The sequence below is a fragment of the Tachysurus vachellii genome, chromosome 2 (assembly GCF_030014155.1).
Source record: "Tachysurus vachellii isolate PV-2020 chromosome 2, HZAU_Pvac_v1, whole genome shotgun sequence".
Taxonomy (NCBI): domain Eukaryota; kingdom Metazoa; phylum Chordata; class Actinopteri; order Siluriformes; family Bagridae; genus Tachysurus; species Tachysurus vachellii.
In genome coordinates, this window is record NC_083461.1 from 30,233,790 (window position 1) to 30,250,182 (window position 16,393).

The window sequence follows — 16,393 nt, forward strand, 5'->3', positions numbered from 1 at the left end:
CATGACTTTCTTAAACGAGCAAGGGCCATGCCATGAATTTCAAGTCTAAATGGTTTGTGCAGGTCATTCAGACTTTCTTTGCCAATTATAAAGCCTAGTACATATTACTGTTTAGAATCGAAAGCTGCTTTTAAATATTTGTAACAGAATAAAATTCAGACATTTTGCTTTTGGGGATGAGAGATCACATAAGTGTATTTTATTAATTTTATTTTTATTTCTTGTTGTTTGGAATGACGCCCATCTGAAGTTTTGTGTGAAGCTTTTTCTTCATGTTTAACTTTGCAAAATAATAATACAAACTGTAAACACTATCACTAAGGACTGTATTGTAAATATCCTTCGTGTTGCTGTTACATATTAGGACTTTGTTGACTTGCAGTTTATTTGGAGTTAGTTGGGACATTAGACGACTGAATAACTACAGTTTCAGTGTTGTGATTTATTTTATTTATTTATATTTGTTTGTTTAAATGTCTACTGTTTTTGCATCCAGCTGGCTAGATAGCTAAACAACTTAGAAGTTTACAAAATTTTAATTTACAACACAAATAATTTTCTTTAATATCAATAAATCAATTCAGGAAATTTCTAAAATCGTTTAACAAAGTTTGCTTCAGTGTTTTATCGCCTCTACAAACCTACGGCTGTACAACATGCTAACATGCACCACACAACAAACTGGATGGAATTGTTTAGTCCCTATCCTTCTTATCACCACCAGATTTGCGAATAAAATAAAACAGAACAAACAAACCAAACACAACATTTCTTTTTGCATTAATTGGAGTAGAGTTTATTGACAATAGACAAGAACAACAAAAACATAAAATCTAAAATGTTCTTTTTTTTCACAATTCTTGCATGTGTTATCTTCTAAACATTCTCTCTATTCTGGAGAAGCAGAGAATGTGGAACATGAGTGCATAGCAAAAGCTCTTCAGCTCTTGTCTATGGGCCTCTGTGGTGTGTTGCTTGCTCAGGAGTTTCCACAATAGAAATACATACTCTTTGGTCCTGGATAGGTATAAATGCAAGGGTTAACCCAGGCAGTATGTCAGTTCATTAGCTGGAAACAAAGCAAGTGATCATGGGCAAGGTAAGAAGTAAAGATATTGGTGTGATATACAATATAAAATTGTACATTGTACAATATTTTACATAATGAACGTAAGTCAAAATCAACTGCATTGCTCCACAACTAAAAGTTAAACAAATATTTGTTTTTTTAAAATCCAAACAGGTTATCTTCTATGAGGACAGGAACTTCATGGGGCGCTCCTGGGAGTGCACCGGTGATTGTGCCGATATGCACTCTTACATGAGTCGCTGTCACTCCTGCAGGGTGGAGAGCGGCTGCTGGATGGTCTACGACCGCACCAACTACATGGGAAACCAGTATTTCATGAGGAGGGGCGAGTACGCTGACTACATGAGCATGTGGGGCTGGGGCAACAACTGCATCAGGTCTTGCCGCATGATCCCCATGGTACGCTTTTAGACATAACATCCTTTTTACGATACATATATCCCAGTAGGTATGTTTGCCCAAAAATGACAGTGTTTGTCCTCTTCCCCAAACAGTACAGAGGATCCTACAGAATGAGGCTCTACGAGAGGGACAACTTCATGGGTCAGATGATGGAGGCGACGGATGACTGTGATTCCTTCATGGATCGCTACCACTGGTCCAACGGCTGCATGTCCTGCCACGTGATGGACGGCCACTGGCTCATGTATGAGTATCCACACTACAGAGGCAGGATGTGGTACTTCAGGCCCGGAGAGTACAGGAACTTCAGGGACTACGGTGGCATGAGGTTCATGAGCATGAGGCGCATCATGGATTCCTGGTATTAAAAAGAACTTCATTTAAATAAACATAATTTACAATAAAATTCATTTTAGCAAATCTTTCAAGTGTGTAAAATCATTTTTGAATGCTGTCAAAACATGAATCTACAGTCTTAGCCTAAACATAAAAAACATTACACTTTACAATAAACAAAAAAAGTCTGAGCTTATTATTTCAGATCCATGAATAACAAGTCAGTATCAAGCTGATCAAGCTCATGTATGAGTATCCACACTACAGAGGCAGGATGTGGTACTTCAGGCCCGGAGAGTACAGGAACTTCAGGGACTACGGTGGCATGAGGTTCATGAGCATGAGGCGCATCATGGACTCCTGGTATTAGAAAATAATAATTTCACTGATGTAGCAACCAACAAATTTGAATTTGTTTTTATTGTTTTCTTTACTCTTACATAAATAAATAAAATAAGCTTTTTTGTAAGCCTTAATCACAAGATAATTAGAAATAATCAAATGTATTTAAGTATCAATTTAAATAAAATCCTGAACAACCGCAAAATCTGTATTTTTGTTGGGTTTTTTTTTCTGACATAAATGTGTAACATTGTAAATTTTTTTGTCTTTTTGTTTTTGGGCTGCAAAAAATATAGAAACATTTGATTCTAATCAAAAATGAGTTTTCATGCTTCTAATACACACAGCTTTCTATACCAAAAAAAAACAAACATTAATATATCTCACCAAAACAATTTGGAAATGTTTTTTTTTTTTTTTACACTTTCTAACCTTGTCTTGGCTGCTTGCCTGCAAAGACTACAGTTTGTAAGAAGCCAGTTTATTACACATGGTGGTAAAAACAGTCAGACTGCCTAAAGGTTTAATATCTTGCTTGCTGAGCTACAACTACTCTAAATGATCACATATACTACAGTCATAAAAATGTTGTAGCTTCAGTATATAATCCTAAAAATGCAAGATAGATACAGATTTTATTTAAATTTGTATGTAGGAAAGAGGTCATGTCAATTTCTGTGGTCAAATTAGCATCTGATGTAAGAATATTGCACATTAGATGACTGCAGTCCTGTCATTTATTTTCAACCAAATTTTTAACTAGCATAATGTAATAAAGCCAATGAATTGTGCAGTCTGGTACATGAGCAAAATATATTTCAACAATAAATTATTGGAAAAGTAAGCAATCTTAACAAGATACTGCTTAAAGAGAGACACTACTTAATAATATGGAATATATATATATATATATATATATATATATATATATATATATATATATATATATATATATATATATACTAGTGATTATTTCTAATGTTACATAGCATAAGACAAAGTGCAAAGGTTTTCCAGTATGGAATCTATAAGTGGAATACATTTTGGAATTAAATTTCCAAATCTTTACTACTGAACTTTAATTCAAATTATCACAAATGAACAAAATGAGCAAAAAGGTTGAAAGACTATAAATAATTTGGGCCTTATGTAGCTTTTTGTAGCTTTATCTCATCTGGATCTATATGTGGTCTATATGATCCAGCAGAAGTCAACAGTAGGGTCCAGTCCGGACATGATCTTACCCCCAGCCACCTGATTGCTAACTATAACTTTTTTCTGTTTAGCTCTACTTGCTCAAAGTTTTTAACCAGTCTTCTCCAGTCTTTGTGATGTTTTGCCATTCTCACATAAGCAAATTTGAGTATTTGTACTGTTTTGATTTTTACTTATGTCATCATTTGTCCATTACGATTTCATTTGTTAATTTGGATGTTCAGATAAAGTTCATTTTTTTGTTTGTTTGCCTCCACTTCATGACAATCTGTGTTTTGTCTACTATTTTTATCATTCATTCATTCATTCATCTTCTACCGCTTATCCGAACTACCTCGGGTCACGGGGAGCCTGTGCCTATCTCAGGCGTCATTGGGCATCAAGGCAGGATACACCCTGGACGGAGTGCCAAACCATCGCAGGGCACACACACTCTCATTCACTCACGCAATCACACACTAGGGACAATTTTCCAGAGATGCCAATCAACCTACCATGCATGTCTTTGGACCGGGGGAGGAAACCGGAGTACACGGAGGAAACCCCCGAGGCAAGGGGAGAACATGCAAACTCCACACACACAAGGTGGAGGCGGGAATGGAACCCCGACCCTGGAGGTGTGAGGCGAACGTGCTAACCACTAAGCAACCGTGCCCCCCTATTTTTATCATATGGGGCATTAAATAATTAAAATATACAATAAAGGTCAAAACTGTGGTAGAAATATACTGTATGCGTATTGAAGGATTTTCTTCATTCTTACTAAATTCAGTTACTTAATAACAATAATAATAATACTAATAATAAAGACATTAACACATGAAATAGCATGTTGAATTATTCACTGAAAAAAACGTTTAAACAATAAATAATAATTAATATAAATATTTATTAATACATATATAAATTATATACTTATCTATCTATCTATACATCCATTCATCTATCCAGCTATCCAAATAAATGAAGGCAAACAAAAAACCTATAAAGACTATATTGACTATTGTCAGAGAAAACCATAAGATTTGCCATAGGTTACTTAATAACTTTCATTCACATTCAATATCACATAGCAATAATTAAAAAAAAATCTCTTTAAATATTTTCTTTAAAAATAAAATGATGGCGTGTACTGAATAAAATTAACACCTAGAAAATGAAAACTAAATGGTGAGATATTTGGTTATTATGAATTCTAATAGAAGTAACAAATCATAATGGCTAATGTATGTGGATGAAATAAAAGTTAAAATGTATATTGTGCTGTTTTTCTAAAAGAAAATTCTAAAGATTTCTGGAGACCATGTCAAATAGAAATGAAGCAAAAGCTGTTTTAGCTGCTGGTCAGCTTCTGTGTTATGTTGCTTGGTCAGGAGTTTGCATAATAGGAGGCACCCACAGCATGTGATCCTGTCCTGGTATAAAAGCAAGCTGTAAACGAGGAAGAATCTCAGTTCACCAGGTGGAAGTCAAAGAGTTGTCATGACAATGGGAAAGGTAAATATTAGTTTGATGTAAACATACAAGCAAGTTTATTGTAATATTAAATGGTTCTGAAACATTTTGTTCTTGCCCAAACAGGTCATCTTCTATGAGGACAGGAACTTCATGGGGCGCTCCTGGGAGTGCACCGGTGATTTTTCTGATATGCACCCTCACTTGAGCCGCTGTCACTCCTGCAGGGTGGAGAGCGGCTGCTGGATGGTCTACGACCAACCCAACTACATGGGAAACCAGTATTTCATGAGGAGGGGCGAGTACGCTGACTACATGAGCATGTGGGGCTGGGGCAACAACTGGATCAGGTCCTGCCGCATGATCCCCATGGTATGCAAAATTCATATATTCTGAAAAACAGTTTGTGCATGCCCGAAGGAGAGAAAAGTGATCTTTTAATTATGTTCATCTGCCCTAAACAGTACAGAGGATCCTACAGAATGAGGCTCTACGAGAGGGACAACTTCATGGGTCAGATGATGGAGGCGACGGATGACTGTGATTCCTTCATGGATCGCTACCACTGGTCCAACGGCTGCATGTCCTGCCACGTGATGGACGGCCACTGGCTCATGTATGAGTATCCACACTACAGAGGCAGGATGTGGTACTTCAGGCCTGGAGAGTACAGGAACTTCAGGGACTACGGTGGCATGAGGTTCATGAGCATGAGGCGCATCATGGACTCCTGGTATTAGAAACAATCTGAATTAATCTGACAAACACATTTTAAATAAACTAAATTAATTCAGTGAAATGTTTTATTTTCTTCCTTGTCTGTCACCAACTCCTACATATATTGCAACAAGTAATAAATTTGCATCATTTAATGAAATCCAACATGAAACTTTTTCATGGTTTCAAAGCCCCTCACTCACATTAACGCTTGCTAAAACTAAAGCTTTTTGAATAAAATGTTAATTACAAATTTAGTACTTGGGTCTTTTTTCTTTTTCTCAAAAAACACAATGTAAAAATGATTTAAAATTTTAAATTATAAAATTACATTAATGGGTATTTAATTAGTATCTGTCAATATGTTATATGTATGTAATGCATAATACAACCAGAAATTATTATTTGAACTTGACCTTTTAGAACAAAAATGATTAGTGTAAATTCAATGCAAAATCTTGGAATTAAACAACTCTATTTTAATTGGTAAATATACTTCAATTCAGCTGTATTAATTTGCACAAATTTATATGAATTGAAGCCTACTCCATTAAACAAATTAATCTGAAAAAGGAAGCAGCATTTAATGAATCATCTGATACATTAAGAAAGAACTTGGCAGCAACTTACCATTTTAACTTTTAAAGAGTTCAACTGACAGTTGATCCACACCACTAGGGGTCCTGTTACCTGAATACCACTGGCACTTTATGGTTTATTTTTCAGTTTTCACTCTTTGCCTGATCGTTCTGAAGTTGATTGCCTTTTTGGAATTAAACCACTGGCAATGATGTTTCTTAATGTCTTGCTAATAAATTCCGCACTTGTACAAACTGCCTCTCCCCATGTTATTTATACAGTCGCCCCTGTTGTCAGGAGCTATCTCTACTTTCTCTTGTGGCACTAGCAAGATGGACATCTATAGCAGAGATATTTCCCAGAGGAACAACCTCCAGAAGTTCTGGAGAGTCTACAAACAAATTATTATAAATTACTTGTTTGTAGATAATAACAATTGATCCAAGATGGCGGTGTGGCAGTAGCACACAGTGGCTACTCTGGATCCAATATTTTTATTTACGAGTATTCATAGTAAATATACACCAGAGGCAGCAGTGAATATGTATACAACCTCCAGGTTAATAAAGTACAGAAATCCATACTGCACGATGATGTGTTGGAAATTCTTCATGACCTCAGCTTGCTGTGGAGACCAGGCCTCCAGTCCTCCAGCAATCATTAGAAGACTTTAGCAGGAAAGAATTAGTGTTGGGTCCATTGTAAACTCAGAGTTTGTGCTGACCTATTAGTTCCCTAGGAGCTCTCTGTATTACAAACTGCTGTAGAAATGACATTATTTACATTTACATTATTTACTGTCCAGTGTCACAGAAATGAGGAAGGGTTGCCTTCTGAGTCTGGTTCCTCTCGAGGTTTCTACCTCATATCTTCTCAGGGAGTTTTTCCTTGCCACCGTTACCTCAGGTTAGGGTTAAAAATAAATTAATTTTAAACTTTCAATTTTTATATTTATTTGATTGTGTTCTTATTTTTTTTTTTTTCTCGTTTGTTTCTATACTTCTATAAAGCTGTTAAAAGCACTATACAAATAAAAAACTGAATTGAATTGAATTATCACCGGAGAATTCAATCATGCAAATCTCAAATCAGTGCTGCTAAGTTCTGCTAAGTTCCATCGGTATGTGGACTTTGCTACGAGAGGGGCCAACACAGTGGATCTTGTTTACACAAACATCCCCAGCGCATATCGTGCAGAGCCCCACCCTCACCTCGGCTACTCAGGCCACATCTCTGTAATGCTAATTCCAGCATACAGACCACTCCTCAGATGCTCTAAACTGGTTCTGAAGCAGTGAAAACCTGACCAGCAGGAGGCAACCTCTGCTCTTTAGGACCGTTTTTAGTGCACTGTTTGTAACATCTTCAGGGGGGCTGCAAAAGCAATTCCATCAACCTGGTGGAGTATACGGCTTCGGTGACCAGCTACATCGGCATGTGCATTGATGATGCGACCGTCTCCAAGACCATCACTACATCCTCCAACCAGAAGCCGTGGATGACTGCTAAGGTGTGTGTGCTGCTGAAGTCTAGAGACAGCCTTCAGAGCAGAGGACAGTGAAAAGCAAGGGCCAAACTGTCCTGAGCCATCAAAGAAGCAAAGCGCTCACATGCCCAAACAATCAACAGCCACATCAAGGAAAGCGGAGACACTCGGCGCATATGGCAGGGCACTCAGGCAATCAAACTACAAGAGAGCTTCACCTGCCTGTGATAGTGACGCCTCCCTCCCAGATTTGCTGAACAACTTCTACACTTGGTTTGAAGTGCAGAACAACGTAGCGGCAAGGAAGACAGCATTCCTGGCTCAGGGAATGGGCAGAACAGCTAACAGATGTCATCACTGACATTTTTAACATTTCCCTGAGCAGCGCTGTTGTCCCTACATGCCTCAAGACAACCACAAATGTCCCAGTGACAAAAAAGTCTACAGTGTAATGCCTCAGTGATCATCGTTATGTTACGCTCACACCCATTGTAATGAAGAGCTTCAAGAGGCCCGTCATGAGGCACATAAAGACCAGGTTCCACAGATGCACTTCATGCGGCTAGGAATAAATTACTTAAGTTACTTAATAGGGATGAGCGAGTACAGCATTATCTGTATCTGTATCCGTATCTGTTAACCATATGAATTATCTGTATCCGTATCCGTACTCGGAGTGGGTGGGGCCTAACCTGGAAGTAGGCAGGGCTTTAACCAGTAATAATTAATTTGTAATATTTATAACACTAGTTTACTACCTTTATGTTTTTATGAAATACAGCAAAAACGTGTCAGACACTCAGTGTCTGGTTACTGGTTAGAGACAGCTGAAGGTTTAAAAAAGAAAAAAAATCTCCGACAGGCAGAGACGCAATGCGAGTCGCATTCTACCAAGCAAGCACCACGTCTGAACGAACCCACGTTTACCAGAACTCTACTGTTAGTAAGTACGTATTATTAACGTTACAACCCGAAGTAAAAAGCTGAAGAAATCCTAAACGTTGACGGGAAAGGCCCGCGAACCCGAGAGACTGAGGGAGAGACAGAGAGCTGTTGTGTTTGTGACTGTGAGTGAGCAGAGTGAGACACAGCAACACAATACATCTGTATGTGTGTAGGGGAGGGTGCTGTGACTAGCCTATCACAGAACGCTGACACAATCAGATACCCAATGATGATTTTCATTCAATCCGAGCACAGATATTGACTCGTATTACTCGTATAAAACTCGTACTCGGCAGAAGTGCTTTATCCGTACCGGATACTCGTTTCAGCCGAGTATAGAACATAACGGCCACTTAGATTTTCTTAAAATTTTCACCGATATGTAGAAACATTATTAGTACCCACTTGTGATTAAGGCTTAGAAAAAAGCTCATTTTATTTGTTTATGTAAGAGAAAAGAAAACAATAAAATCGCTGATTTAGTAATAATTAGGTATTTTATTGATTAATTAAAATTTGTTGGTTCTTGCATCAATTAAATTATTATTTTCTAATACCAGGAGTCCATGATGCGCCTCATGCTCATGAACCTCATTCCACCGTAGTCCCTGAAGTTCCTGTACTCTCCGGGCCTGAAGTACCACATCCTGCCTCTGTAGTGTGGATACTCATACATGAGCCAGTGGCCGTCCATCACGTGGCAGGACATGCAGCCGTTGGACCAGTGGTAGCGATCCATGAAGGAATCACAGTCATCCGTCGCCTCCATCATCTGACCCATGAAATTGTCCCTCTCGTAGAGCCTCATTCTGTAGGATCCTCTGTACTGTTTGGGGAAGAGGACAAACACTGTCATATTTGGACAAACATACCTACTGGGATATACAGTATGTATCAAAAAAAGGATGTTAAGTCTAATAGTGTACCATGGGGATCATGCGGCAGGACCTGATCCAGTTGTTGCCCCAGCCCCACATGCTCATGTAGTCAGCGTACTCGCCCCTCCTCATGAAATACTGGTTTCCCATGTAGTTGGGTTGGTCGTAGACCATCCAGCAGCCGCTCTCCACCCTACAGGAGTGACAGCGACTCATGTAAGAGTGCATATCAGAAAAATCACCGGTGCACTCCCAGGAGCGCCCCATGAAGTTCCTGTCCTCATAGAAGATAACCTGTATGGAAAATAGGTTTCAAAATTAGCTGTGCAAATTTGTTCAACAAAAATAAGATTTTGAAATATTGGCAATCATTTTAAATTGAACAAATTATTTATTATTTACTGCTTACCCTTCCCATGGTCATGATGGCTGTATTTTGTTCAGGCTGTATTCAGCTGGTGATCTGATGTCCTCTCTGGTTTAAACGTTCTATTTATACCTGGGCAGGACTAAAGACTATGTGCCTCCTATTGTGGAACAAAAACGCTGACTAAGCAACACAAAACAGTGTCATGCAGAACATTGAATGTTGCCTAGTCTTCAGAAGTCTTTAGAATGTTTCACCAAGCTAACACAATGGCACCTTATTGTAATCCTTTAAACATTGTATCATATATACATTACAGTATATACTTGAGCTTTTAAAATTTTTGTTCAATTTTGTGTGTATTTAATGTTTAAATATCTTTCATGTCCTTGTTTTATTAATTTGTGCTACCAGTTTATTTTTTTCTCCTAGCTTAACATCCCAGAGTTCTAGTTTGAGCTCAACTCTCAGTCCCTGTATACCTGTTCTTCATTCACCCTCTGTAATTTTTGTCTTGGCATCTGCCTGACATGGCCATGGTCTCTGACCCCTTTACCTCAGTTACCATTAGGTTATATTTTATCCTTGTTCTGGCTCTGATTGTATGATCTGAATCAGTTTCTTAACGCCTGTCATTTTCAGCTCAGCTACTGATCCTTTTCCAGTATGAAGCTAAGACAAGGGATATTTCAAACTGTCAGTTATACATTGTCACTATCAGTCTTCCACAGTGTTCATAAGAATGGATTCAACAGTAATAACCATGTTCTCATTCTGCCTGCAGTCACAGGACCTTACAGTTCTTTATTGATAATACACAATCTAGAGACCACAAACTTACGTCCAGCTATTGCTGGCTCTAGGTTCTAACATATAATAGGTGCTAAAGGTATTCATCTTTATAGGAAGAATTGGTTTAATAGTCACTATGTACAATACAAAAACCAATAAAAATAAAAATAATGGATAAACTCCCTCTATTCTAGCCACATGGCTTCAGCTAAATGAGAGAAAATGATAGAGAGCACAGAATATTGGTTCACTATTATGAGAACTATCACTAATTGTCTTGGAAAGATTTGGATCTTATTTCAACTTAAAGATTTAGATCTTATTTGAACTTAAAGAGTTAATTGGCAGCTAATTGTGACCCACTATTGAGCCCTTAAGCAAAGTCTTTTACTCACAGCTGCTTGAATTGGAATTTGGATTCTTTCATTAGCGCTGGTGGGAATCGATCTTTTTTAACTTAATTAATGAAAAGTTCTGCGTGTGTGGTTTAGGATTTGACACTTAGGAAAATGTCTTTTCATGATAGAGTGTGGAAGGATGGAAATCTATCTATTACCTAAAATCTTTGGATTACATATTATATTATTATGTAATATTTTATTTAAATATAAATTGTTATTTTATTTATAAAGTAATCAGTGTTTAGACTTTTATGATCAGTCTAAACAAATGATTATCTTAATTAAAGCAGTAAGTAAGTATGTTTTAAGATTAATCAGCGTGCTGTTGGGTTTCTGTATGTTGAGTATTGCAACTGGGGGGCACGGTGGCTTAGTGTTTAGTACGTTCGCCTCACACCTCCAGGGTTGGGGGTTCAATTCCCGCCTCCGCCTTGTGTGTGTGGAGTTTGCATGTTCTCCCCGTGCCTCTGGGGTTTCCTCCGGGTACTCCGGTTTCCTCCCTGGTCCAAAGACATGCATGGTAGGTTGATTGGCATCTCTGGAAAATTGTCCGTAGTGTGTGATTGCGTGAGTGAATGAGAGTGTGTGTGCCCTGCGATGGGTTGGCACTCCGTACAGGGTGTATCCTGCCTCGATGCCCGATGACGCCTGAGATAGGCACAGGCTCCCTGTGACCCGAGGTAGTTCGGATAAGCGGTAGAAAATGAGTGAAAGAGTAAGTGAGTGAGTATTGCGACTTTAGAGTAGCTGCTTTTGAAACTATCCACAATAACACCGATGCGGTGATAAAACAGATAACTTTAGCTGTTTTGATACTAAATCAATATTTAATCCTGGTAGGCAATTGAAAAAATATATACTTATGAAAAAATGCTAATTCTTAAAGCCCTGAGTGTCTTCCTTCATATCCATAACCAGTACTGTGGAGTGTGATTAGAAATAAATTCAATGCAAATCACAGACAGGCCTAAAGCAGGTACCATTTTTTTAGACTCTTTACGTAAAAAGAGTTAAATATTTTTAGAATTTCAATCACTTTGTGATATGCTGAAACATAATCAAAATTCTGGTAGAGACATGGAAATCTGGGTCAGGTCAGGATAATATCCTCTGTACGTTGTGAGGAAATTTCTAGAAGTTTGTATTAAACTATGGAATGTTATAACTATATGTCAAATAATTTCTCATGTTTCAAAAATAATTAATATTTTTACTTGGTTAAATTTTATATTAACAGGTCTTTGTGTTTAATACTTATTTTTTTTTCGTAAAATCTAGTCGAGTGGTTTCAGTTTTGTTTCTTAAACCTGGCTTTTTGCTCTGCTTTTATAAAAGGTTGAGTAGCAAGCGTTAATGTGAGTGAGGGGCTTTGAAACCATGAAAAAGTTTTATGTTGGATTTCACTAAATGATGCAAATGTATTACTTGTTGCAATCCATGTAGGAGTTGGTGACAGGGAAGGAAGAAAATAAAACATTTCACTGAATTAATTTAGTTTATTTAAAATGTGTTTGTCAGATTAATTCAGTTTGTTTCTAATACCAGGAGTCCATGATGCGCCTCATGCTCATGAACCTCATGCCACCGTAGTCCCTGAAGTTCCTGTATTCTCCGGGCCTGAAGTACCACATCCTGCCTCTGTAGTGTGGATACTCATACATGAGCCAGTGGCCGTCCATCACGTGGCAGGACATGCAGCCGTTGGACCAGTGGTAGCGATCCATGAAGGAATCACAGTCACCCGTCGCCTCCATCATCTGACCCATGAAATTGTCCCTCTCGTAGAGCCTCATTCTGTACGATCCTCTGTACTGTTTGGGGAAGAGGACAAACACTGTCATATTTGGACAAACACACATACTAGGATATATGTATCGTTAAAAAGGTTGTTATGTCTAATAGTGTACCATGGGGATCATGCGGCAAGACCTGATGCAGTTGTTGCCCCAGCCCCACATGCTCATGTAGTCAGCGTACTCGCCCCTCCTCATGAAATACTGGTTTCCCATGTAGTTGGTGCGGTCGTAGACCATCCAGCAGCCGCTCTCCACCCTGCAGGAGTGACAGCGACTCATGTAAGAGTGCATATCGGCACAATCACCGGTGCACTCCCAGGAGCGCCCCATAAAGTTCCTGTCCTCATAGAAGATAACCTGTTTGGGTGAAGAGTTTCAGAATTAATTTTTAAAGCGTAATTGTAAAATTTAAATTTCTGTACATTTGTTTTTGTCAAAAACAAGCAATTATTTTAAATGAAGCAAATGTTTGGAGTGTTTACCCTGCCCATGGTCTCGGTGGCTGGTGTAACTTGTCCAAGCTGAACTGCCCACCTGTCTGGTTAAACTCCTGTATTTATACCTGTATTTACACCAAAGAAACTCTTGACCAGACATAAAGCACAAATGTAAACAATGACCTTAAGAGCTATTGCTACATTTCTATGTGATGTTTTCCAATTGACTTTAAATGACTATTATTGACAAGTTAAACCCACATATAGCATTGAGTAGTCAGCTATTTTGGTCATTACAGATGACTATAGACATGCATTTGTATTCTTTTGTGTCATGTGAATGACATGTACCTGACTTCTCTGAATGTATTTTTATTTTTGGGAAGCTGGCAGAAATGGTTCTGTAAAGACAAAAGTGCCTTGTCAGCACAAGCAGAATGTTGTTCCCTGAGTTTAGAAGCATAATCCATTCACTAGGCTTAAATACAAATGAGGCTTTGGGGTTTTACTGGGGGTACTTTGGGGTTTTAGAAACTTAAAAAGACATTTCCGTGTGTCTAACTAGATCTCTGTGGCAGTTTAAAATAAGATGTTTCAAAATGATCAAATAAAGCAGAAATAACACCGCCATTGTGTTGCCTTGACCAATTTGCACATAAATTCTTTCCTTGGTCAAGAAATACCTCAAGGTAACAACACACATTCAGTATTTTTCCTCATATCACAGTTTGTATTGCTCCACATACTGGCACACAGGGTAAGTCCTGTAACATTCAAGCACAGATGATGTTATTTCAGGCCAGAAGCGATGCCCAAATATATGTGATTTTATATATTAGCCACACAGAGGATCCCTGAAATGTATCTCACTACACACCTCAGTATCAGCCACAGAAATACAGTGCATTGTGATCGAAAGTCGATCTGTTAAAACACCGTCACCTGCTATTGTTATCTTCTTCTAGGACGTTATAATTAATTATGGTATTTCATAGTAGAGTTTATTAATTGCAATTACTTAAAAGCACTTGTTCAGAGCAGACTACAAATGTCTCCAATAACATTTTTATATTTACATCTCTGTGCAGAAGACGTTAAACATGAAAATAAAAGAAGAATGAAGCTCATCATCCTGATGTTGCTCTGTGGAAGCTAAAAGTTTTCCACCAGTCATTTCATACCTAAAGATTTAGCTGAGTATTTCACGTATCACAAGAGTCCGATAATTACTAAGTCATTTTCCAAAGATTCAAAAACTCCCTGAACATAATCAATAATTTAGATTTGTTTCTTTTTCTTCACTTGAAGGTTTCTATGGATTAAACCGGAACCTTTGCATCTGTCACTAAACTAGTTTTTAAAAGAAAGTCGATATTTTCCATTCAGTATACAGTCATATCATTTGGTCTATGAAATTCACTCACAGATGATCAGCAAATGATGAACCAAATGCTGTCTGGGAGGTAACAGTAATTCTGAGACATATCTGATGAGTTTGCCCAAAACACATTTCTGACTTAAAACTTGTTGTAAAGTCTCAAGCAGGTTCGACTGTATTGTTTTGAAATAATTGTGACTTGGTGAAAATGTGATCTGAGTCAGTAATTAGCAAAGGCTAAACACTTTGTTGTTGAATTCTGTTGCATATTGATTTGAATAGACTTTTTTAATGAAATTTCAAGATGTGCCTGATTCAATTAACTTTGCTCTGTGAAAAAATTGGTTGGTTGAAGGTAAATAGTGGAAAAGTCATAGTGTGGCTTTATGTCATAACCTGGAATGAAGCATCTTTGCTTTTTTTAAGAACTTTATTAATGATGAATTCATTTATGTGTTAGAATTATAAGATAAAAGTCTATTAGTGCAGGACAACTACTACAAAAAATGCTGCAACCCTCAAACATGACTGTTGGAGGACCTTTCTCAAAAACATCTTCATTGTGATGCAGTGAGATTATTATTATTATTATTATTATTATTATTATTATTATTATAATATATTAAGAAAACAAACACTTTTTCTGTATTTTGATTTTTCAAAATGTTTTTATTTTCTTTTTAGCTCAGTTTGTTTCTAATACCAGGAGTCCATGATGCGCCTCATGCTCATGAACCTCATGCCTCCGTAGTCCCTGAAGTTCCTGTACTCTCCGGGCCTGAAGTACCACATCCTGCCTCTGTAGTGTGGATACTCATACATGAGCCAGTGGCCGTCCATCACGTTGCAGGACATGCAGCCGTTGGACCAGTGGTAGCGATCCATGAAGGAATCACAGTCATCTGTTGCCTCCATCATCTGACCCATGAAGTTGTCCCTCTCGTAGAGCCTCATTCTGTAGGATCCTCTGTACTGTTTGGGGAAGAGGACAAACACTGTCATTTTTGGGCAAACACACCTACTGGGATATATGTATCATAAAAAGGATGTTATGTCTAATAGTGTACCATGGGGATCATACGGCAGGACCTGATCCAGTTGTTGCCCCAGCCCCACATGTTCATGTAGTCAGCGTACTCGCCCCTCCTCATGAAATACTGGTTTCCCATGTAGTTGGTGCGGTCATAGACCATCCAGCAGCCGCTCTCCACCCTGCAGGAGTGACAGCGGCTCATGTAAGAGTGCATATCGGCACAATCACCGGTGCACTCCCAGGAGCGCCCCATGAAGTTCCTGTCCTCATAGAAGATAACCTGTTTGAGTGAAGAGTTTCAGAATCAGTTGAACATTCAAAAGTTAAATGACATGGAACCAATCTGTCTTTTGTTAGTTTTACCTTTCCCATCATGTTTACTGGCTTGGCTGGTCCAAACTGTATTCACCAGGTGAACTGACATCCTGCCTGGTTTAAACCTTGTATTTATACCTGACCAGGACTAAAGATCATGACTCTCTTTTTTTGGAAAACACATGAATATGCAGTTAAGCACAGAGGCCCACAGAGAGTTTTTGTTACATTTTCATATGACACAGAAGACTTTTGAAAGGATTCCAGTGGCAAGACAATACATCTGCTGTACCTTGCTATTTTTGGTCAGTGTATCCTATAGACCTGCCAGAGCCATTTCTAGGTTTGTTCCTTCTGTATCATAACCTCTTCTCCTAAAATAAATTGTAGATATTTTCTGAAACTCCCAGAAAACTATTCTAGCTCTGT

General features: G+C 38.1%; 5 protein-coding genes across 5 annotated transcripts; 2 read left to right on the forward strand and 3 right to left on the reverse strand.

Annotated features, from left to right (window-relative positions):
* Nucleotides 1–982: 982 nt before the first annotated feature.
* LOC132841746 (gamma-crystallin M2-like) lies at nucleotides 983–1,860 on the forward strand. Its single transcript, XM_060864235.1, has 3 exons — nucleotides 983–1,099; nucleotides 1,244–1,489; nucleotides 1,585–1,860. The coding sequence occupies exons 1-3, from the start codon at nucleotides 1,091–1,093 to the stop codon at nucleotides 1,858–1,860; spliced, it is 531 nt and encodes a 176-aa protein (XP_060720218.1). The 5' UTR covers nucleotides 983–1,090.
* Nucleotides 1,861–4,867: 3,007 nt separating this feature from the next.
* On the forward strand, nucleotides 4,868–5,580 carry LOC132841745 (gamma-crystallin M2-like). Its single transcript, XM_060864234.1, has 3 exons — nucleotides 4,868–4,882; nucleotides 4,967–5,212; nucleotides 5,305–5,580. Exons 1-3 carry the CDS (start codon nucleotides 4,868–4,870, stop codon nucleotides 5,578–5,580), a joined length of 537 nt encoding a protein of 178 aa, XP_060720217.1.
* Nucleotides 5,581–9,117: 3,537 nt separating this feature from the next.
* LOC132860623 (gamma-crystallin M2-like) lies at nucleotides 9,118–9,869 on the reverse strand. Its single transcript, XM_060891872.1, has 3 exons — nucleotides 9,855–9,869; nucleotides 9,494–9,739; nucleotides 9,118–9,393 (listed from the first exon to the last, which is right to left on the reverse strand). Exons 1-3 carry the CDS (start codon nucleotides 9,867–9,869, stop codon nucleotides 9,118–9,120), a joined length of 537 nt encoding a protein of 178 aa, XP_060747855.1.
* Nucleotides 9,870–12,540: 2,671 nt separating this feature from the next.
* On the reverse strand, nucleotides 12,541–13,292 carry LOC132841748 (gamma-crystallin M2-like). The gene is made up of 3 exons (XM_060864237.1): nucleotides 13,284–13,292; nucleotides 12,913–13,158; nucleotides 12,541–12,816 (listed from the first exon to the last, which is right to left on the reverse strand). The coding sequence occupies exons 1-3, from the start codon at nucleotides 13,290–13,292 to the stop codon at nucleotides 12,541–12,543; spliced, it is 531 nt and encodes a 176-aa protein (XP_060720220.1).
* Nucleotides 13,293–15,312: 2,020 nt separating this feature from the next.
* On the reverse strand, nucleotides 15,313–16,024 carry LOC132841747 (gamma-crystallin M2-like). The gene is made up of 3 exons (XM_060864236.1): nucleotides 16,013–16,024; nucleotides 15,684–15,929; nucleotides 15,313–15,588 (listed from the first exon to the last, which is right to left on the reverse strand). The coding sequence occupies exons 1-3, from the start codon at nucleotides 16,022–16,024 to the stop codon at nucleotides 15,313–15,315; spliced, it is 534 nt and encodes a 177-aa protein (XP_060720219.1).
* Nucleotides 16,025–16,393: the final 369 nt, after the last annotated feature.

Coding starts and splice junctions, on each gene's coding strand:
- LOC132860623 (XM_060891872.1), bottom strand. Junction 9,394..9,493: donor CCTGCCGCATGATCCCCATG/GTACACTATTAG, acceptor TTCCCCAAACAG/TACAGAGGATCCTACAGAAT.
- LOC132841747 (XM_060864236.1), bottom strand. Junction 15,589..15,683: donor CCTGCCGTATGATCCCCATG/GTACACTATTAG, acceptor TTCCCCAAACAG/TACAGAGGATCCTACAGAAT.
- LOC132841745 (XM_060864234.1), top strand. Junction 5,213..5,304: donor CCTGCCGCATGATCCCCATG/GTATGCAAAATT, acceptor TGCCCTAAACAG/TACAGAGGATCCTACAGAAT.
- LOC132841748 (XM_060864237.1), bottom strand. Junction 12,817..12,912: donor CTTGCCGCATGATCCCCATG/GTACACTATTAG, acceptor TTCCCCAAACAG/TACAGAGGATCGTACAGAAT.
- LOC132841746 (XM_060864235.1), top strand. Junction 1,490..1,584: donor CTTGCCGCATGATCCCCATG/GTACGCTTTTAG, acceptor TTCCCCAAACAG/TACAGAGGATCCTACAGAAT.